The sequence below is a fragment of the Cygnus atratus genome, chromosome 14, assembly GCF_013377495.2.
Source record: "Cygnus atratus isolate AKBS03 ecotype Queensland, Australia chromosome 14, CAtr_DNAZoo_HiC_assembly, whole genome shotgun sequence".
Lineage (NCBI taxonomy): Eukaryota > Metazoa > Chordata > Aves > Anseriformes > Anatidae > Cygnus > Cygnus atratus.
The window spans coordinates 12,470,769-12,488,958 of NC_066375.1; the positions used below are offsets into that span (position 1 = coordinate 12,470,769).

Genomic DNA, 18,190 nt, shown 5'->3' on the forward strand with positions numbered 1-18,190 from the left:
TCGCTCGGTCGCTCACTGTCTCGGCGGCCGGGCGGGCTGCGAGCGGCTCCGCGGTGCGGAGCCGAGCTACAGAGAGGCAGGGGGGCCGGCGAGAGCGGGCGGCGGCGGGGTCAGAGAGAAGACGGAACCGAAGCTGAAGCGGGAGTGGTAGCCGGAGCGAGAGCCTGAACCGGAGCCGGAGGGGAAGAGTCGAGGCGGCAGCGGGGAGCTGTCGGCGGGCGTCCGGTGGCGGTGGGGCCGTGACGGAGATGTGCCCGGCGAGAGAAGGGCGCTGGGGCCGGAGGCAGCGAGCGCTGCTGTGCTGCGTGTTGGTGGCGGCGTGGGAGGCGGCGTGGGGGCAGCTGCGCTACTCGGTGCCCGAGGAGCTGCCCAAGGGCTCTTTCGTGGGCGACGTGGCCAAGGACCTGGCGCTGCAGCTGACGGCACCCCGCGACCGCGGCGCCCGCATACTGGACCGAGGTAGGACGCGGTATTTCGCTCTGCATGCGAACAGCGGCCACCTGGTGACGGCGGAGAGGCTAGATAGAGAGCAGCTGTGCGAGGGCGTGCAGCGCTGCGTGCTGCGCTGTGAGGTGATCGTGGAGGGCGAGATGAAAGTTTACGAGATCGAAGTGGAAATCATGGACATAAACGACAACGCACCAAGCTTCAACGAAGTTCTGATTGACGAGAGCATGAGCGAGCTGACAGCTCCAGGGTCGCGTTTTCCCCTGGCTGCGGCTCACGACCCGGACGTGGGAGTGAATTCCCTGCAGAGCTACGAGCTGAGCGGCGACGAGCACTTCTCGCTGTCCGTGCAGGCGGGAGCCGACGGCGAGAAGCGTCCCGAGCTGGTGCTGGCCAAGGCGCTGGACCGGGAAGAGGCGGCGTTTCACGAGCTGGTGCTGAGGGCGAGCGACGGCGGCGAGCCGTCGCGGACGGGCACGGCGCGCATCCGCGTGTCTGTGCTGGACGCCAACGACAACGCGCCCGTGTTCAGCCAGGCGGTGTACGCGGTTCGCGTGCCCGAGGACGTGCCGGTTGGCTCCACGCTCCTCACCCTCACGGCCACCGACGCCGACGAGGGACTCAACGGGAACGTGAAATATTCGTGGCAAAAACTTTCCACGAAAGCCTCGAAGATTTTCCACCTCGATCCCGAGACGGGATCGATCAGGCTGGTGAGGAGCCTGGACTTCGAGGAACGCAACTCCTACGAAATGGAGGTGCAGGCGAGGGACGGCGGTGGCCTTTTCGACACGGCTGTAGTTGCGATCTCGGTGACGGACGTGAATGACAACACGCCTCAGCTGACTGTGTCGTCGGCGCTTAGCGAGATCTCGGAGGACGCGCCGCCGGGGACGGTGGTGGCCCTGCTGCACGTGCAGGACCGGGACTCGGGCGCCAACGGCGAGGTGCGGTGCTCGCTGGTCGGCGACGTGCCGTTCCGCCTGCGGAGCTCGGTGGGCAGCTACTACAGCGTGGTGACGGCGCGGGAGCTGGACCGGGAGGAGGTGTCGGAGTACAACGTGACGGTGCGGGCGGCGGACGGCGGGTCGCCGTCGCTGCGGAGCAGCGCGGTGCTGGCGCTGCGCGTGCTGGACGTGAACGACAACGCGCCGGTGTTCGCGGAGGCGCGCTACAGCGCCCGTCTGGCCGAGAACAACGCCGAGGGCGCGCTGGTGCTGACGGTGCGGGCGCGGGACGCGGACTGGGGGCAGAACGCGCGCGTGCGGTACCGGCTGGCGGAGGGGCGTGTGCGGGGCGCGCCGCTCTCGTCGTACGTGTCGGTGCAGGCGGAGACGGGCGCGCTGTACGCGCTGCGCTCCTTCGACTACGAGGAGGTGCGCGAGGTGGGGCTGTGGGTGCGGGCGGAGGACGGCGGCGCGCCGGCGCTGAGCAGCAACGTGTCGGTGCGGCTGCTGATCGTGGACGAGAACGACAACGCGCCGCAGGTGCTGTACCCGCCGGCGGCGGCGGCGGGGGCGGCGGCGGGCGCGGTCTGGACGGGCGTGGAGCTGGCGCCGCGCTCGGCGGAGCCCGGCGCGCTGGTGGCCAAGGTGGTGGCGGTGGACGCGGACGCGGGGCAGAACGCGTGGCTGTCCTACGAGCTGGCCAAGGCGACGGAGCCGGGGCTCTTCCGCGTGGGGCTGCACAGCGGCGAGGTGCGCACGGCGCGCTCGCCGCTGGCCCGCGACGCGCCCAGGCACAGCCTGGTGGTGGTGGTGAAGGACCAGGGCCGGCCGGCGCTGTCGGCCACGGCCACGCTGACGGTGGTGCTGGCCGAGAGCGTGGCCGAGCTGCTCTCGGAGCTGGGCAGCGCGGCGGCGCCGGCCGAGCCCGCCGGCAGCCTGACGCGCTGGCTGGTGCTGGCCGTGGCGGCCGTGTCCTGCCTCTTCCTCGCCTTCCTGCTGCTGCTGCTGGCGCTGCGCCTGCGGCGCTGGCGCCGCTCGCAGCTGCTGCCGCCGGCCAGCGGCGCCTTGCGCGGCGTCCCGGCCTCGCACTTCGTGGGCATCGACGGCGTCCGCGCCTTCCTGCACTCCTACTCGCACGAGGTGTCGCTCACCGCCGACTCGCGCAAGAGCCAGCGGCGCTGGGCGGCCGACAGCTGCTGCAACACCCTCCCGGCCCGGCCGCCGCCCGACAAGGCCGCGCCGCTGCTCGGGGAAGACGCTGCCGGCGCCCGCGGCGCACAGCCCGACGCCCTCCCGGTGAGTCGCTCCGGATACCTCGACGCCCTCCCTCTCGGCGCTTGCCTCCCTTCCTGCTCCTTGCCTTTCCCTGCGCGATCTCCTTCGCGGCCGGGGAGTTTTGCTGCTGGGCAAGGCACAGCTTGGCTGGGCAGCGTGTTGTGTGTGGTTGCCCCTCGCTCAGGGGAGGCAAGCATGGGCTTCACTGCCAAGGTTACACCTGCTCCTGAAGGCGGGATTCGGGCGGGGGCTTTTTCATGCAACTTTTTTTTTTTTTTTCCCCACTCTTTGTAAGTGGTTGATTATTTCTTCCCCTGTCATATATCATGCAGTTTTTCCTTTTGTTCTTCTCTATTCTGAGTAAGTGTACATTTTAGTTTACTGGGAGATTAAGATGAATCATCCCAATAGCCCATGTGCTTGATCAGTAGGTAGTCTTCAAACAGAATCTTAATGGCTCCGTGTTTGTTTTGGCTGCCTCTCTTCTATACTCTAATATACTCTTCTCCTATATATTCCTATATATATTATTATAAAATATTGAGGTTTGAAGAGTGAGAGCAAAGTCCTTTTCATGTTCTGTAAGTATCACGTTTTTCCCTTGTTTATTTTCCTTGTAAAATCTGGAGCACCTGTGCAAGAGAACCCTTAAAAAGACTATGAGTATGTAGACTGTATGTATGCATGTAGAGGTATGATTCCTTAGTATAATACCTTCTAATACTTGTGAAAATTCTCATTAGTCTACCCCTATCTGCTTTGAGGTATAGAGTTTCTTCCTAGTTGTAATTCCATTTTCAAGCCTTTGTTTGCAGGAAGGTTGTGCTTCATATTTCCCATTTCTGAGAGGGCTTTTACATTTGAAAATGCAAAGTTTGTATTGCAGCAAATCCTTATCTCCCTTGAGAAGGTCTTATAAGCCATCTGGAGACAAGATGTTGTGTAAGGGAAACAAATCGCTCACAAGACTTATCATGAGAAAAGGCCCCATACTAAGTCATTTACACTTATAGTTTCATTTTCATTTGAGATAAGCAGGGCACATCATGGAAAAACTGATGAGAGCTGATCACCTTTTCTTACTATGATGTCCCCTACTGTACAGTCCGGAGGAAGACTTAAGAACTGAGCCATTTCTTCGTGCTCTAGGGAGGTATTTTCCTGCATGCAGTGAAGACCATGCTGTCTTTGCTGTGAATTTCTCTACCACACTTTCTCTTTGAATGCTTTTTTGCTTGTCTGATTTTATCTTTTCCTGGTCTTTTGTCTAGGTGTGTAGGTTAAGTTATCAGTAGCAGCATAGCTGTGTTGAGGAACATGCTATGTTTTCATGGGCCTTGCTCTGGTGAGGGAATAGCTGGAATTTTCCTCTCCATGTTTGAATATCTCGAGGTCAAGATGTATGTTTCCATTAGCCCATTCAGCACTCACTATTCTCTCAGTAACAGCAATTTCTGATAGTGAATTCTAATAATGAATGAGGAGGTCTGCACAGTGTTTTAGGAGACTAAGATGGTCTTGAAACGGAATCTTAAGGACCCATATTTCACTTAGCTGCTTTTCCTTTATACTCCTTTCAAATTTTCTGTTGCTGCATGAAGATGGTTTGAGCAGAGAAATGTCTTTCTATTCATCTGTGCTGCTGTTTTGGTGTGTGTAGTGGAATAATGGTCTGGGTAACGGGTCTTCTTAGGCTTTAATTTGTGCTACATAATATTTGACTAGGTTTAATAATGTTGCGTGAAGTGTGAAATTGGATTCTTGTCCTATTTTCTTGTTCCATTTCTGTCCTTTTCACAATTTTGTCTTGTTTGTTGTCAATGACAATATGCCAGAGGACCCTGAAAAGACTGGAAGATCTGTTTTGAGTTATTGGACTGGGAGAGCTGTTTCCATTCCCAGTGTGACTGTTTTTCCATTCCCAGTGTGACAGTCTTTGATATCCTCATGTTTCCTTAAAATGTCGCTGGATGAAATGCCCTTGCCAGTGGCCTACATATGGCTTGAACTTGGATGCTGTAAGTTGTGCAACTGAATGCTGTGAATGCAGAGCAAAGATGGTGAGTGGAATTTTTTTTTATTGTGTTGTTGTTTTTTTTTTGTTGTTTGTTTTTTGAATGTGCAAAACTATTAGCTCAGCAGTGATATCGTTCAGTCAGTTTGACTTCATAATTTGTGCCAATTCCTGCAGCATTTATGCACCATTTTATCCTGGTTTCCCTGCCCTGAAAGCTAACTTTAATTCTCTGATAATAAAATGTTTTGCAGAAAAACTGTGCATGTGGCGTGATGATGCCTGTGTATTATGGCTTATAATACCTGTGTGAATCCTCATTACTTCACTCCTATTTATTGTAACTTTGTGCCAAAGAGTTTCTTCATAGCTATAATTCCATTTTCAGATCTTTGTTCCCAGGTAGGTTGTGCTTCATATTTTCCTTTTCTGGATGGGCTTTTATATTTGCAAATGTGACACTTGAATTGCAGAAAATCCTTATGTCCTTTGAGAAGGTCCTATCAGCCATCTGGAGACAAATACTGGTGTATAAGGGAAACGAAACAGAAGCTCAGACTGAATCTGTCTTCATTGCTCTCAAGACTTAGCATGAGAAAGGACCCCATAGTATGGCCTTTCCATTTACATTTTCATATTCATGGACTGTGAGTTGGCCACATCATGGAAAAACAGATGGCAGCTGATGAACATTTCTTAAAATGAAGTCCAGATGAACTCTCTAGGGCTTAGCTTACAGCTTAAACCCTCAGTGATTTCTTGGTGGTTTAGGGAGACGTTTTGCAGTGCAGAGAGAAGACTGTGCCACATGTCCAGTGATTTTCTCTACCACACTTTCTTTTTGAATGCTTCTTTGTACTGCTGGTCCAATATTTTCTTTTCCTTGTGTTTCTTCCATACATGTAGGTTGCGTTGTCAGTAGCAGCATAGCTTTGTTAGGGAATGTGTTATGTGTTCATGTGCCTTGCCCATGTAAGCCAGTAGGTGTGTATTTCATCAAAGTTGGAGCTGGTGTGGAAGACTGGAGATACCAGGGTGTTTGTGTGTTCCCCTCCATTTTATTTTTTTTTGGTCTGGGGAGTGGATGTAAACATGATTTTAGTAGAAGAGGCATGTCTGTGTGGAACAGCGCATACACTTAAAGAAGAGGGACATTTCCTTACTGATGTATTTACGAAGACCTAGTCTTTGTTGGAGAACGAATCCTCTCTGTCCCTTCTCTTTAGTAGGCTTTAGAAACTTGCAGAGAAATGTACCTCCCTTCATGGTATACTTTGATGATGTGGTTGTACCTGGTGTGTGAGATTGGGAAAAGGTTTGTTGAACTTTTCCTTTGGTGAGATTTGCTTGCAAATTCTGATGGTGAAAGAAAAGCATTGGAGTTATGAAAGTTTGAGGTGACATGTTGGGGGAATGTTGTGTGAGGGGCTGTAGAAGGGCTGATGGTCCTTTCTCTGCTTGTTTTAGTTATTCCATTCCCCACAAAGCTTTGGTTTACGCTCTTTGAAGTCTGTCTGCTCAGTAGGTTTTGCCTGAGAAATGTTACTGATATTTTTGGGGATCTTTGGGAGAGCCTTCTGTAGAATTCATCCCCTACTATCTACCTTACATGATCTACTGCTATGAATACTGAAAAATATCTAAATATAAAAAATATCAATGTGTATAAACCAGCTGCATAACATTTATTTTCTTCACAATGTTAGGTCATGTTAATGTAGTGGAAAAACATGTCTTTAGAGCTGTCCACGGTATAGTCTTTGTTCATGTTGTGAAGAAGTGGGCTGGGCAATTGGTCTTTTAATGAAGTCCTTCTGCCTGTTATGAATAGGGAAGGCAAACGTAACAGTTCAGAGTAGTTTGAGAATTCTTTGTGTGTGACGGTCTCTTGGTGGAAAGAGGAGCCTCTGAGCACTGACCTCTCAAGAATGGAGGTGGAAGTGGCTTCGATAACAGGCATGTGCTATGACAACAGCTGTGTTCATAGAATCCTGGAATCATTTAGTTTGAAAAATACCTCTTAGATCATCTAGCCCAACATTTACCGTAGCACTGCCAAGTCTACCATTAAACCATGTCACTAAGCTCTACATCTACACACTTCTGAAGACCTCCAATATTGGCGACTCAACTACATCGATGGGCAGCCTTGGTGAATACTTCACAACTCTTTCAGTGAAACACATTTTCCTAATATCCAACGTAGACCTCCACTGGAGCAATCTGAGGCCATTTCCTATTGTTTTATCACATGGTTCTTGGCAACAGGCTGATTCCCACTTTGCTGTAGCCCCCCTTTAAGGTAATTGTAGAACACGATAAGATCTGCCCTGAGCCTCCTTTTCTCTAGGCTAAACAACCCCAGCTCCGTCAGCTGCTCCTAATAAGATCTGTTCTCTAGACCCTTCAACAGCTCCGTTGCCCTGCTTTGACCTGCTTCAGCACCTCAATAACCTTCCTGTAGTTAGGGGTTCGAAACTGAATACAGTATTTGAGGTGCAGCCTCACATGAGCTGAGTACAGAGGGACAATCACTTCCCTAGTCCTGATGTCTGGACTATTTCTGATACAAGTCAGAACGCTGTTGGATCTCTTGGCCACACTGCTGGCTCATATTCAGCTGGCTATTGACCAATACTCAGAGGTATCTTTCGGCCAGCCAGCTTTTAAGCCAGTCTTCCCCAGCCTGTAGCACTGCATCGGATTGCTGTGACACAAACAAAGGACCCATCACTCAGCCTTCTGGCCCCATAGACTTGCATATGTCTAAGTAGTTTAGCAGGTTGCTGACCATTTCCTCGTGGATTATGAGGTCTTCATTCTGCTTCCCATTCCATCTACCAGGTAATCAGGGGATGGGGTACCCAGAGATAAATAGGTCTTGTTGCTAAAGACTGAGACCAAAAACACATTAGGGAGATCATCTCTTGTCTCTGTGTTTCCCCTCCACATCCAATAACGGATGGAGCTTGTCTTTGGTCTTCCTTTTCTTGTTTATGTATTTATAAAATCATTTTCAATGTCTTTAAGAGCAATAGCCAGCTTGAGCTCCAGCTGGACTTTGGGCCTTCTAATTTTCTCTCCACACAGCCTCAAACATCTCCTGAGTAATGGAAGTACATCCCTTGAATTTCATTCTATCTAATGTTGAGGCTGATCAAAAAAGAAGATCTGTAGAGTGACAGTGAAGTCCTTCCCTTGTGTAATTTTCACATTTTTGCCTTGTTTGCTGTGATCTGGGCCTGAATGTGGCAGAGACCCCTAAAACGACTGGAAGATCTACTAGAAAAGAACTACTTTGATATATCTCTCTTTCAGTAAAATGTCAGAGAATTATATGCCCTTTTCTTTCTTCTCTCACCAATGGTGAGAAGTCGGATATTGTCCATGATGCAGATAAAGACTGTGACTGCAGAGTACAGAGGCTGAGAAACAGGCTTAGAGCCTGGAAAATAGTTGGGTTACTGTGTCTTTGGCTGGGGAATGCTTTTGTTTCATGCCTGGTGACAAGGGCTATGCCATTTCTGTTCTGATCATGGTGTCCCTGTCCTTAAGGCCATGATGTTTCCCTGAGAATAAAGTATTTGGCAAAAAGTGCCTATGTAGTGGAGGTCTCTGAGGTGAAGGAGTGCAGACTGGAGTCACCACCATTTACGAAGGTGAAGGCAAAGAAGAGCAGAAGGGTGCTGCGGGAGCAGGTGTTCCATGGAAGCACTAATCTAGTGCTGTAACTGATGCCAAGTACTGATGTAATAACCATTAGCCGTGAATGTGAATGCTTACTGTGTAGAATGAGCTCCAGTGATTCAGCATGACAGAATCAGGAAAATATGGTTGATGCTTAATATTCGAGATATTTCATGGTCTTCCTTTGGCTTTTTCTCAAATGAATGTATTGGACGTGTTTGATAATTGATGCCAAATTCTGCCCTCATCTTACACCTCTGTGTACACTGGCATGCTCATGGCCCATGGTTCTCTGATACATTCAAAGCGAATGCCCTGGGGTTTTCTTCTGTTTTATGGGAAGGCATTTTTCTGGAAAACCGTTTAAGTGAATGAAAATTAGAAAAGTGTCTTCTGCTGTTGTGATCTCCAAGACTGCATTTATAGTGGGGGAAACTGATCAGAGGCAAGTGCCCATACTGGTTTGCTAAATAACAGGGATGTGGAGTGAGTGCCCAGGCTTATCAGAGAGCTGAAGGAACCTGTTGATTCCTTGATGCTGCACATGTACAGGGGGAACTGTTTTATATCAGTTGTTGACATTGGAACGACAACACAAATTATAAATGAATGTAAGATTTAAATGAATATAAAGTGTTGGAAAGACAAGGAAATATTCATTCAAGAAGGACTGCAAAAACGATCTCTGCAATTCCTTGAAGTGAATATCCTTCTGTAAACATGGTGTAAGGGTGATAATTATTTTGAGGTCAAATTAAAACGAAGAATTTTACCTGCCATGCAGTAGAACTAAGATATCAAGAGAAACCCTCTACCTTCCCGGTGCTCATAACCAACCTGAAGACAAGAAAGCATTCCATCTTTTCCTCGAAGAAGAGAAGGTGTTGCAGAACCAAACGCACAGACTCTGGGCCGCTTCGCAGGGGAATGTGCCGTGGCGCCTTATCCGCGGGGGCTGAAGGTTTCCGCGGAAGAAGCAGGGCGGCGGCGCTCGGTGTGAGCCGTGTGTGCAGTGCCGGGCGGGGGCTGCGGGCGCCGCTGTTCACCACGAAGGAGAGGAAGGAGCGGAGCGCTGCAGCCAGCCCCGCCCGCTGCGGCCCGGCCCGGCTCGCTCGCTCGCTCACTGTCTCGGCGGCCGGGCGGGCTGCAAGCGGCCCCGCGGTGCGGAGCCAAGCTACAGCGAGGCGGAGAGGCCGGCGAGAGCGGGCGACCGCGGGGCCGGAGCCGGGGACGGGAATCGAAGTGGGAGCCGGAGCGAGAGTCTGATCCGGAGCCACAGGCGAAGAGTCGGGGCGGTGGCGGGGAGCTGTCGGCGGGCGTCCGGTGGCGGCGGGGCCGTGGCGGAGATGTGCGCGGCGAGAGAAGGGCGCTGGGGCCGGAGGCAGCGAGCGCTGCTGTGCTGCGCGTTGGTGGCGGCGTTGGAGGCGGCGTGGGGGCAGCTGCGCTACTCGGTGCCCGAGGAGCTGCCCAAGGGCTCTTTCGTGGGCGACGTGGCCAAGGACCTGGCGCTGCAGCTGGCGGCGCTCCGCGACCGCGGCGCCCGAGTTGTGTCGGCAGATAGGACGCGGTATTTCGCTCTGCATGCGAACAGCGGCCACCTGGTGACGGCGGAGAGGCTAGATAGAGAGCAGCTGTGCCGGTTGGTGGAGCGCTGCGTGCTGCGCTGTGAGGTGATCGTGGAGGACGAGATGAAAGTTTACGAGATCGAAGTGGAAATCACAGACATTAACGACAACGCGCCCAGCTTTGTGGAAGCACAAAAGGAACTGAGAATGAGCGAGACGACAGCTCCAGGGTCACGTTTTCCCTTGTCTAAGGCTCACGACCCGGACGTGGGAGTGAATTCCCTGCAGAGCTACGAGCTGAGCGGCGACGAGCACTTCTCGCTGTCCGTGCAGGCGGGAGCCGACGGCGAGAAGCGTCCCGAGCTGGTGCTGGCCAAGGCGCTGGACCGGGAGGAGGCGGCGTTTCACGAGCTGGTGCTCATGGCGAGCGACGGCGGCGAGCCGTCTCGGACGGGCACGGCGCGCATCCGCGTGTCTGTGCTGGACGCCAACGACAACGCGCCCGTGTTCAGCCAGGCAGTGTACGCGGTGCGCGTGCCCGAGGACGTGCCGGTTGGCTCCACGCTCCTCACCCTCACGGCCACCGACGCCGACGAGGGACTGAACAGCGAGGTTAAGTATTCGGTGATAAAACTGACAGCCGAAATAACAGACAAATTCTATGTGGATCCCGAGACGGGATCGATCAGGCTGGTGAGGAGCCTGGACTTCGAGGAAGGCGACTCCTACGAAATGGAGGTACAGGCAGACGATGGTGGTGGCCTTTTCGACACGTCTATGGTCTCGATCTCGGTGACCGACGTCAATGACAACGCGCCCGAGATTTCGGTGAGGTCGGCGCTGAGCGAGATCTCAGAGGACGCGCCGTCGGGGACGGTGGTGGCCCTGCTGCACGTGCAGGACCGGGACTCGGGCGCCAACGGCGAGGTGCGGTGCTCGCTGGTCGGCGACGTGCCGTTCCGCCTGCGGAGCTCGGTGGGCAGCTACTACAGCGTGGTGACGGCGCGGGAGCTGGACCGGGAGGAGGTGTCGGAGTACAACGTGACGGTGCGGGCGGCGGACGGCGGGTCGCCGTCGCTGCGGAGCAGCGCGGTGCTGGCGCTGCGCGTGCTGGACGTGAACGACAACGCGCCGGTGTTCGTGGAGGCGCGCTACAGCGCCCGTCTGGCCGAGAACAACGCCGAGGGCGCGCTGGTGCTGACGGTGCGGGCGCGGGACGCGGACTGGGGGCAGAACGCGCGCGTGCGGTACCGGCTGGTGGAGGGTCGTGTGCGGGGCGCGCCGCTCTCGTCGTACGTGTCGGTGCAGGCGGAGACGGGCGCGCTGTACGCGCTGCGCTCCTTCGACTACGAGGAGGTGCGCGAGGTGGGGCTGTGGGTGCGGGCGGAGGACGGCGGCGCGCCGGCGCTGAGCAGCAACGTGTCGGTGCGGCTGCTGATCGTGGACGAGAACGACAACGCGCCGCAGGTGCTGTACCCGCCGGCGGCGGCGGCGGGGGCGGCGGCGGGCGCGGTCTGGACGGGCGTGGAGCTGGCGCCGCGCTCGGCGGAGCCCGGCGCGCTGGTGGCCAAGGTGGTGGCGGTGGACGCGGACGCGGGGCAGAACGCGTGGCTGTCCTACGAGCTGGCCAAGGCGACGGAGCCGGGGCTCTTCCGCGTGGGGCTGCACAGCGGCGAGGTGCGCACGGCGCGCTCGCCGCTGGCCCGCGACGCGCCCAGGCACAGCCTGGTGGTGGTGGTGAAGGACCAGGGCCGGCCGGCGCTGTCGGCCACGGCCACGCTGACGGTGGTGCTGGCCGAGAGCGTGGCCGAGCTGCTCTCGGAGCTGGGCAGCGCGGCGGCGCCGGCCGAGCCCGCCGGCAGCCTGACGCGCTGGCTGGTGCTGGCCGTGGCGGCCGTGTCCTGCCTCTTCCTCGCCTTCCTGCTGCTGCTGCTGGCGCTGCGCCTGCGGCGCTGGCGCCGCTCGCAGCTGCTGCCGCCGGCCAGCGGCGCCTTGCGCGGCGTCCCGGCCTCGCACTTCGTGGGCATCGACGGCGTCCGCGCCTTCCTGCACTCCTACTCGCACGAGGTGTCGCTCACCGCCGACTCGCGCAAGAGCCAGCGGCGCTGGGCGGCCGACAGCTGCTGCAACACCCTCCCGGCCCGGCCGCCGCCCGACAAGGCCGCGCCGCTGCTCGGGGAAGACGCTGCCGGCGCCCGCGGCGCACAGCCCGACGCCCTCCCGGTGAGTCGCTCCGGATACCTCGACGCCCTCCCTCTCGGCGCTTGTCTTCCTTCGTGCTCCTTGCGTTTCCCTCCCTGCTCTCCTTCCTGTTAAGATATTCCTGAATTATAAGCCCTTGTTAGTGATCGACATACAGTTATAAACTGATTATTGAGACTGATGCAACTAAATGTTGTGAATGTAGCGGAGTAAAGTTGAGATCTTGGTTCTGAATTTGAAAAGAAGGTGTGTCAGTGGTGATATTGTTTGGGCAGTGGTACCATTTTATTTTGAATGCTAATTTCTGCAATTTCTGTAGCATATATGTAGTTTGATTCCATAATTTTGACAATGCCTGCAGCATTTTTTTGCACCATTTGATCCTGGTTTTGCTGTCCTGAAAGGCAATGCTAGTCTTCTGATACCAGAATGTTCTGTAAGAAGACTGTGTATGTAGGGGTATGATTTCTGAGTATAATACCTTCTAATACCTGTGAAAATCCTCATTAGTCTACCCATATCTGCATTAAGGTATAGCGTTTCTTCCTAGTTGTATTTCCAGTTTCAGGCCTTTGTTTGCAGGAAGGTTGTGCTTCGTATTTCCCATTTTTGGGAGGCCCTTTACCTTTGAAAATGCAAAGTTTGTATTGCAGCAAATCCTTATCTCCCTTGAGAAGGTCTTATAAGTCATCTGGAGACAAAGTGTTGTATATAAGGGAAAGAAATTGCTCACAAGACTTATCATGAGAAAAGGCCCCATACTAAGTCATTTACATTTATAGTTTCATTTTCATTTGAGATGAGTAGGGCACATCATAGAAAAACTGTTGAGAGCTGATCAGCTTTTCTGTCTTATTCTTTTCTTATGATGTCCCCTACTGTACAGTCCGGAGGAAGACTTAAGAACTGAGCCATTTCTTGGTTCTCTAGGGAGGTATTTTCTTGCATGCAGAGAAGACTGTGCCGCCTTTCCTGAGAGTTTCTCTACCATGCTTTCTCTTTGAATGCTTCCTTATACTTGTCTGATTTTATCTTTTCCTGGTCTTCTGTCTAGGTGTGTAGGTTAAGTTATCAGTAGCAGCATAGCTGTGTTGAGGAATGTGCTGTGTGTCCATGGGCCTTGCTCTGGTGAGGAAATAGGTGGAATTTTCCTTTCCATGTTAGAATATCTGGAGGTTAAGATGTATCTTTCTATTTGCCCATTCAGCACTCACTATTCTCAATAATAGCAAATTACGATAGTGAATTCTAATAACGAATGAGGAGGCCTGCACAGTGTTTCAGTAGATTGGGACGGTCTTGAAACAGAATCTTAAGGACCCTATCTTTCACATAGCTGCTTTTCCTTTATACTCCATGCAACTGTTCTCTTGCTGCATGAAGATGGTTTGAGCAGAGAAATGTCTTTCTATTCATCTGTGCTGCTGTTTCGGTGTGCGTGCTGTAACAAAGGTCTGGGTAATGGGTCCTTCTAGGCTTCATCGCTTTAATTTGTGTTGTATAACATTTGACTAGGTTTAAAAATGTTGAGTGAAGTGTGAGATTGGATTCTGCTTCTTGTCCTTTTTTCTTGTTCCATTTCTGTCCTTTTCACATTTTTGCCTTGTATGTTGTCAATGAAAAAATGCCAGAGGACTCTGAAAGACTTGTTGGATTGGTGGAGCTGTTTCCATTCCCAGTGTGACTGTTTAGTGCTGTCAGGACAGTCTTTGATATCCTTGTTTTTCCTTAAAATTTCACTGGATGAAATGCTCTTGCTAGTGGCCTACATATGGCTAGAACTTGGATATTGTGAGTTGTGCAACTGAATGCTGTGAATGCTGAGTGAAGATGGTGAGTGGTATTTTTATTTGTTTTTGTTTTTATTGTGTTCTCGTATTGTTGTTTCTTTTTTTTTGTTGTTTGTTTTTTGAGTATGGAAAACAATTAGCACAGCAGTGATATCGTTCAGTCAAAGGTTTGACTTCATAATTTGTGCCAATTCCTGCAGCATTTTTGTACCAGTTTGTCCTGGTTTCCGTGCCCTGAATGATATCTTTAATTCTCTGATAATAAAATGTTTTGCAGAAAAACTGTGCATGTGGCGTGATGATACCTGTGTATTATGGTTTATAATTCCTCTGTGAATCCTCATTATTTCACTCCTATCTATTGTACCTTTGAGCCAAAGAGTTTCTTCATAGCTATAATTCCATTTTCAGGTCTTTATTCCCAGGAAGGTTGTGTTTCATATTTTCCTTTTCTGGATGGGCTTTTACATTTGCAAATGTGACACTTGAATTGCAGAAAATCCTTATGTCCTTTGAGAAGGTCCTATCAGCCATCTGGAGACAAATACTGGTGTATAAGGGAAACGAAACAGAAGCTCAGACTGAATCTGTCTTCATTGCTCTCAAGACTTAGCATGAGAAAGGACCCCATAGTATGGCCTTTCCATTCAGATTTTCATATTCATTGGAGATGAGCAGGCCACATCATGGAAAAACAGATGGCAGCTGATGAACATTTCTTAAAATGAAGTCCAGATGAACTCTCTAGGGCTTAGCTTGCAGCTTAAACCCTCAGTGATTTCTTGGTGGTTTAGGGAGACGTTTTGCAGTGCAGAGAGAAGACTGTGCCACATGTCCAGTGATTTTCTCTACCACACTTTCTTTTTGAATGCTTCTTTGTACTGCTGGTCCAATATTTTCTTTTCCTTGTGTTTCTTCCATACATGTAGGTTGAGTTATCAGTATCAGTTATCAGCCTTGCCTGTGTAAGCCAGTAGGTGCGCATCTCATCAAAGTTGGAGCTGGTGTGGAACACTGGATGTTTCAGGGTATTTGTGTGTTCTCCTCTTTTTTTTTGTCTCGGGAGTGGATGTAAGCATGATTTAGAAGAGACATGTCTCTGTGAAACAGAGCATGCACATAAAGCAGAGGGACGTTCCCTTACAGATGTATTTACGAAGACCCAGTCTTTGTTGGAGAACAAATCCTCTCTGTCCCTTATCTCTTTAGTAGGCTTTAGAAACTTGCAGAGAAATGTACCTCCCTTCTTGGTATACCTTGCTGGTGTGGTTGTACATGGTGCATGGTATTGGGAATAGGTTTGTTGAACTTTTCCTTTGGTGAGATCTGCTTACAAATTCTGATGGTGAAAGAAAAGCATTGGAGTTATGAAAGTTTGAGGTGACATGTTGGGGGAATGCTGTGTGAGGGGCTGTAGAAGGACTGACGCTCCTTTCTCTGCTTGCTTTAATTGTTCCATTCCCCACAAAGCTTTGGTTTACGCTCTTTGAAGTCTGTCTGCTCAGTAGGTTTTGCCTGAGAAATATTATTGAGCTTTTTGGGGAGTTTTGGGAGAGCTTTCTGGAGAATAAATTCCCTACTATCTACATTACATGGTCTACTGCTATGAATACTGAAAAATATATAAATATAAAAAATATGTACGTGTATAAACTAGCTGCATAGCATTTATTCTCTTCACAATGTTAGGTCATGTTAATGTGGTGGAAAACATTGTCTTTACAGCTGTCCATGGCAGAGGCTTTGTGCAAATTGCGACTAAGTGGGCTGGGCAATTGGTCTTTTAATGAAGTCCTTCTGCCTGTTATGAATAGGGAAGGCAAACGTAACAGTTCAGAGTAGTTTGAGAATTCTTTGTGTGTGACGGTCTCTTGGTGGAAAGAGGAGCCTCTGAGCACTGACCTCTCAAGAATGGAGCTGGAAGTGGCTTTAATAACAGACATGTCCTATGACAACAGCTGTGTTCATAGTACCTTTCGGCCAGCCGGCTTTTAAACCAGTCTTCCCCCAGCCTGTAGCACTGCATGGGATTGCTGTGACCCAAACAAAGGACTCGTCACTTAGCCTTGTTGAACCATATACTGCTGGCCTCGGCCTATCAATCCAGCCTACCCAGATCCATCTGCAGTGCCTTCCTTCCCTTGAGCAGATCAACACTTGTGCTTAAGTTGGTGTCGTCTGAAAACATACTGAGTGTGCACTCAATCCCCTCGTCTAGATCACTGTTAAAAGAGACTGAAGGGAACTGGCCCATGTACTGAGCACTGGGGGACAGCACTTCTGACTGGCCTCCAGCTAGATTTAACCCACTCACCAAGATTCTTTGGGCTTGACTAACATGCCAGTTTTTAAGCCAATGAAGCCCACACCCATCCAAGCCATGAGCAGCCATTTTCTCCAGGAGAATGCTATGGGAACGAGTGTTCAAAAGCCTTACTGAAGTCAAGGTAGACCAGATCCACAGCCTTTCCCTCATCCACTTAGCATGTCAGCTTGTACAGAAGGAGATTGGATTCATGAAGGAGGACCTGTCTTTCATTAAGCCCCGTTGACTGAGCCTGATCACCTAGTTGCCCTGTAAGAACCATGTGATGGCACAAAAGGTGTTCTGCTCCACGAGCTTCCCCAGCACTGACATGCCTGTAGTTTCTCAGATTGTTCTTCTGGCCCTTTTTGTAGATGGACATCATATTTACTACCACCAGTCAACTGGGACCTCCCCAGATATCCAGGACTGCTGGTAAATGATTGAAATTTGCATGGCGAGTATTGTCGCCAGATCCCTCAAGTACCCCCAGGTGGATCCCTTCTGGACGCATAGACTTGCATATGTCTAAGTAGTTCAGCAAGTTGCTGACCATTTCCTGGTGGATTATGAGGGCTTCATTCTGCTCCCCATCCCTATCTACCAGGTAGTCAGGGGATGGGATACCCAGAAAAATATTTGTCTTGCTGCTAAAGACTGAGGCCAAAAAGGCAGTAAGGAGCTCATCTCTTGTTAATATGTTTCCCCTCATATCCTATAAAGGATGGTGATTCTCTTTATTCCTCCTTTTCTTATTTATATATTTATAAAAACATGTTTTTAGTCTTTAAGAGCAGTAGACAGCTTGAGCTCCAATTGGGCTTTGGCCTTTCTAATTTTCACCCTGCACAGCCTCAAACATCTCCTGAGTGTTGCAGGTGCATCCCTTAAATTTGATTCTACATAATGTTGGGGCAGATCGAAAAAAAGAAGATCTGTAGAGTGACAGTGAAGTCCTTCACTTGTATAATTTTCACATTTTTGCCTTGTTTGCTGCTGCTGTCTGAACTGGGCCTGAGTGTGGCAGAGACCCCTAAAAATATTGGAAGATCTGTTAGAATGGTGGGACTGTGGGAGCAGTTTCCATCCAGACTTTGAATGTTTCCTCCTGTAGAGAGAACTACTTTGATATATTTCTCTTTCAATAAAATGTCAGAGAATTATATGCCCCTGTCTTTCTTGTCTGACGAACGGTGAGAAGTACGATGTTGTCTGTGGCGCAGATAAAGACTGTGACTGCAGAGTACAGATGCTGAGAGGCAGGCTTAGAGCCTGGAAAATAGTTGGATCAGTGTGTCTTTGGCTGGGGAATGCTTTTGTTTTCATACCTGATGCCAAGGGCTATGCCATTTCTGTTCTGATCATGGTGTCCCTGTCCTTAAAGGCAATGATGTTTCCCTGAGAATAAAGTATTTGGCAAAAGTGCCTATGTAGTGGAGGTCTCTGAGGTGAAAGGGTGCAGACTGGAGTCACCACCATTTATGAAGGTGAAGGCAAAGAATCATAGAGGGGTGCTGTGGGAGCATGTGCTCCATGGAAGCACTAATCTAGTGCTCTAACTGATCCCAAGTACTGTTTTAATATCTGTTAGCCATGAATGTGAATGCTTAGTATGTAGAATGACATCCACTGATTCTGCATGACAGAATCAGGAAAATATGATGGATGCTTAGTGCTGGAGATATTTCATGGTCTTCCTTTGGCTTTTTCTTGAATGTATCGGACATGTTTTTGACAACTGACGCCAAGTTCTGCCCTCATCTTACACTTGTATGCACAGTGGCATGCTCATGTCCCACTTTGTTGTTTTTTTTTGCTAACTTCATAGTGAATGGCATGGGATTTTCTTCCGGTGAATGAGTAGCTATATTTCTGGAAATCCATTTGAGTGAATTGAAGTTAGACAAGAATCTTCAGCTGTTGTGGTCTCCAGGACTGGATTTATAGCGGGGGAAACT

The 18,190-nt window shown here is 50.8% G+C and overlaps 2 protein-coding genes across 2 annotated transcripts in view; both read left to right on the plus strand.

The window, feature by feature from the left end:
• Positions 1 to 248: 248 nt before the first annotated feature.
• LOC118256179 (protocadherin gamma-A10-like) lies at positions 249 to 4,609 on the plus strand. The gene is made up of 2 exons (XM_050713694.1): positions 249 to 2,690; positions 4,595 to 4,609. Exons 1-2 carry the CDS (start codon positions 249 to 251, stop codon positions 4,607 to 4,609), a joined length of 2,457 nt encoding a protein of 818 aa, XP_050569651.1.
• A 5,092-nt stretch (positions 4,610 to 9,701) lies between these two features.
• LOC118256151 (protocadherin gamma-A10-like) overlaps positions 9,702 to 18,190 on the plus strand; it is a 101,164-nt gene continuing 92,675 nt past the window's right edge. Inside the window, 1 exon segment of the mRNA XM_050713604.1 lies at positions 9,702 to 12,158. Coding sequence (XP_050569561.1) covers positions 9,717 to 12,158 — 2,442 coding nt within the window. The 5' untranslated portion in view covers positions 9,702 to 9,716.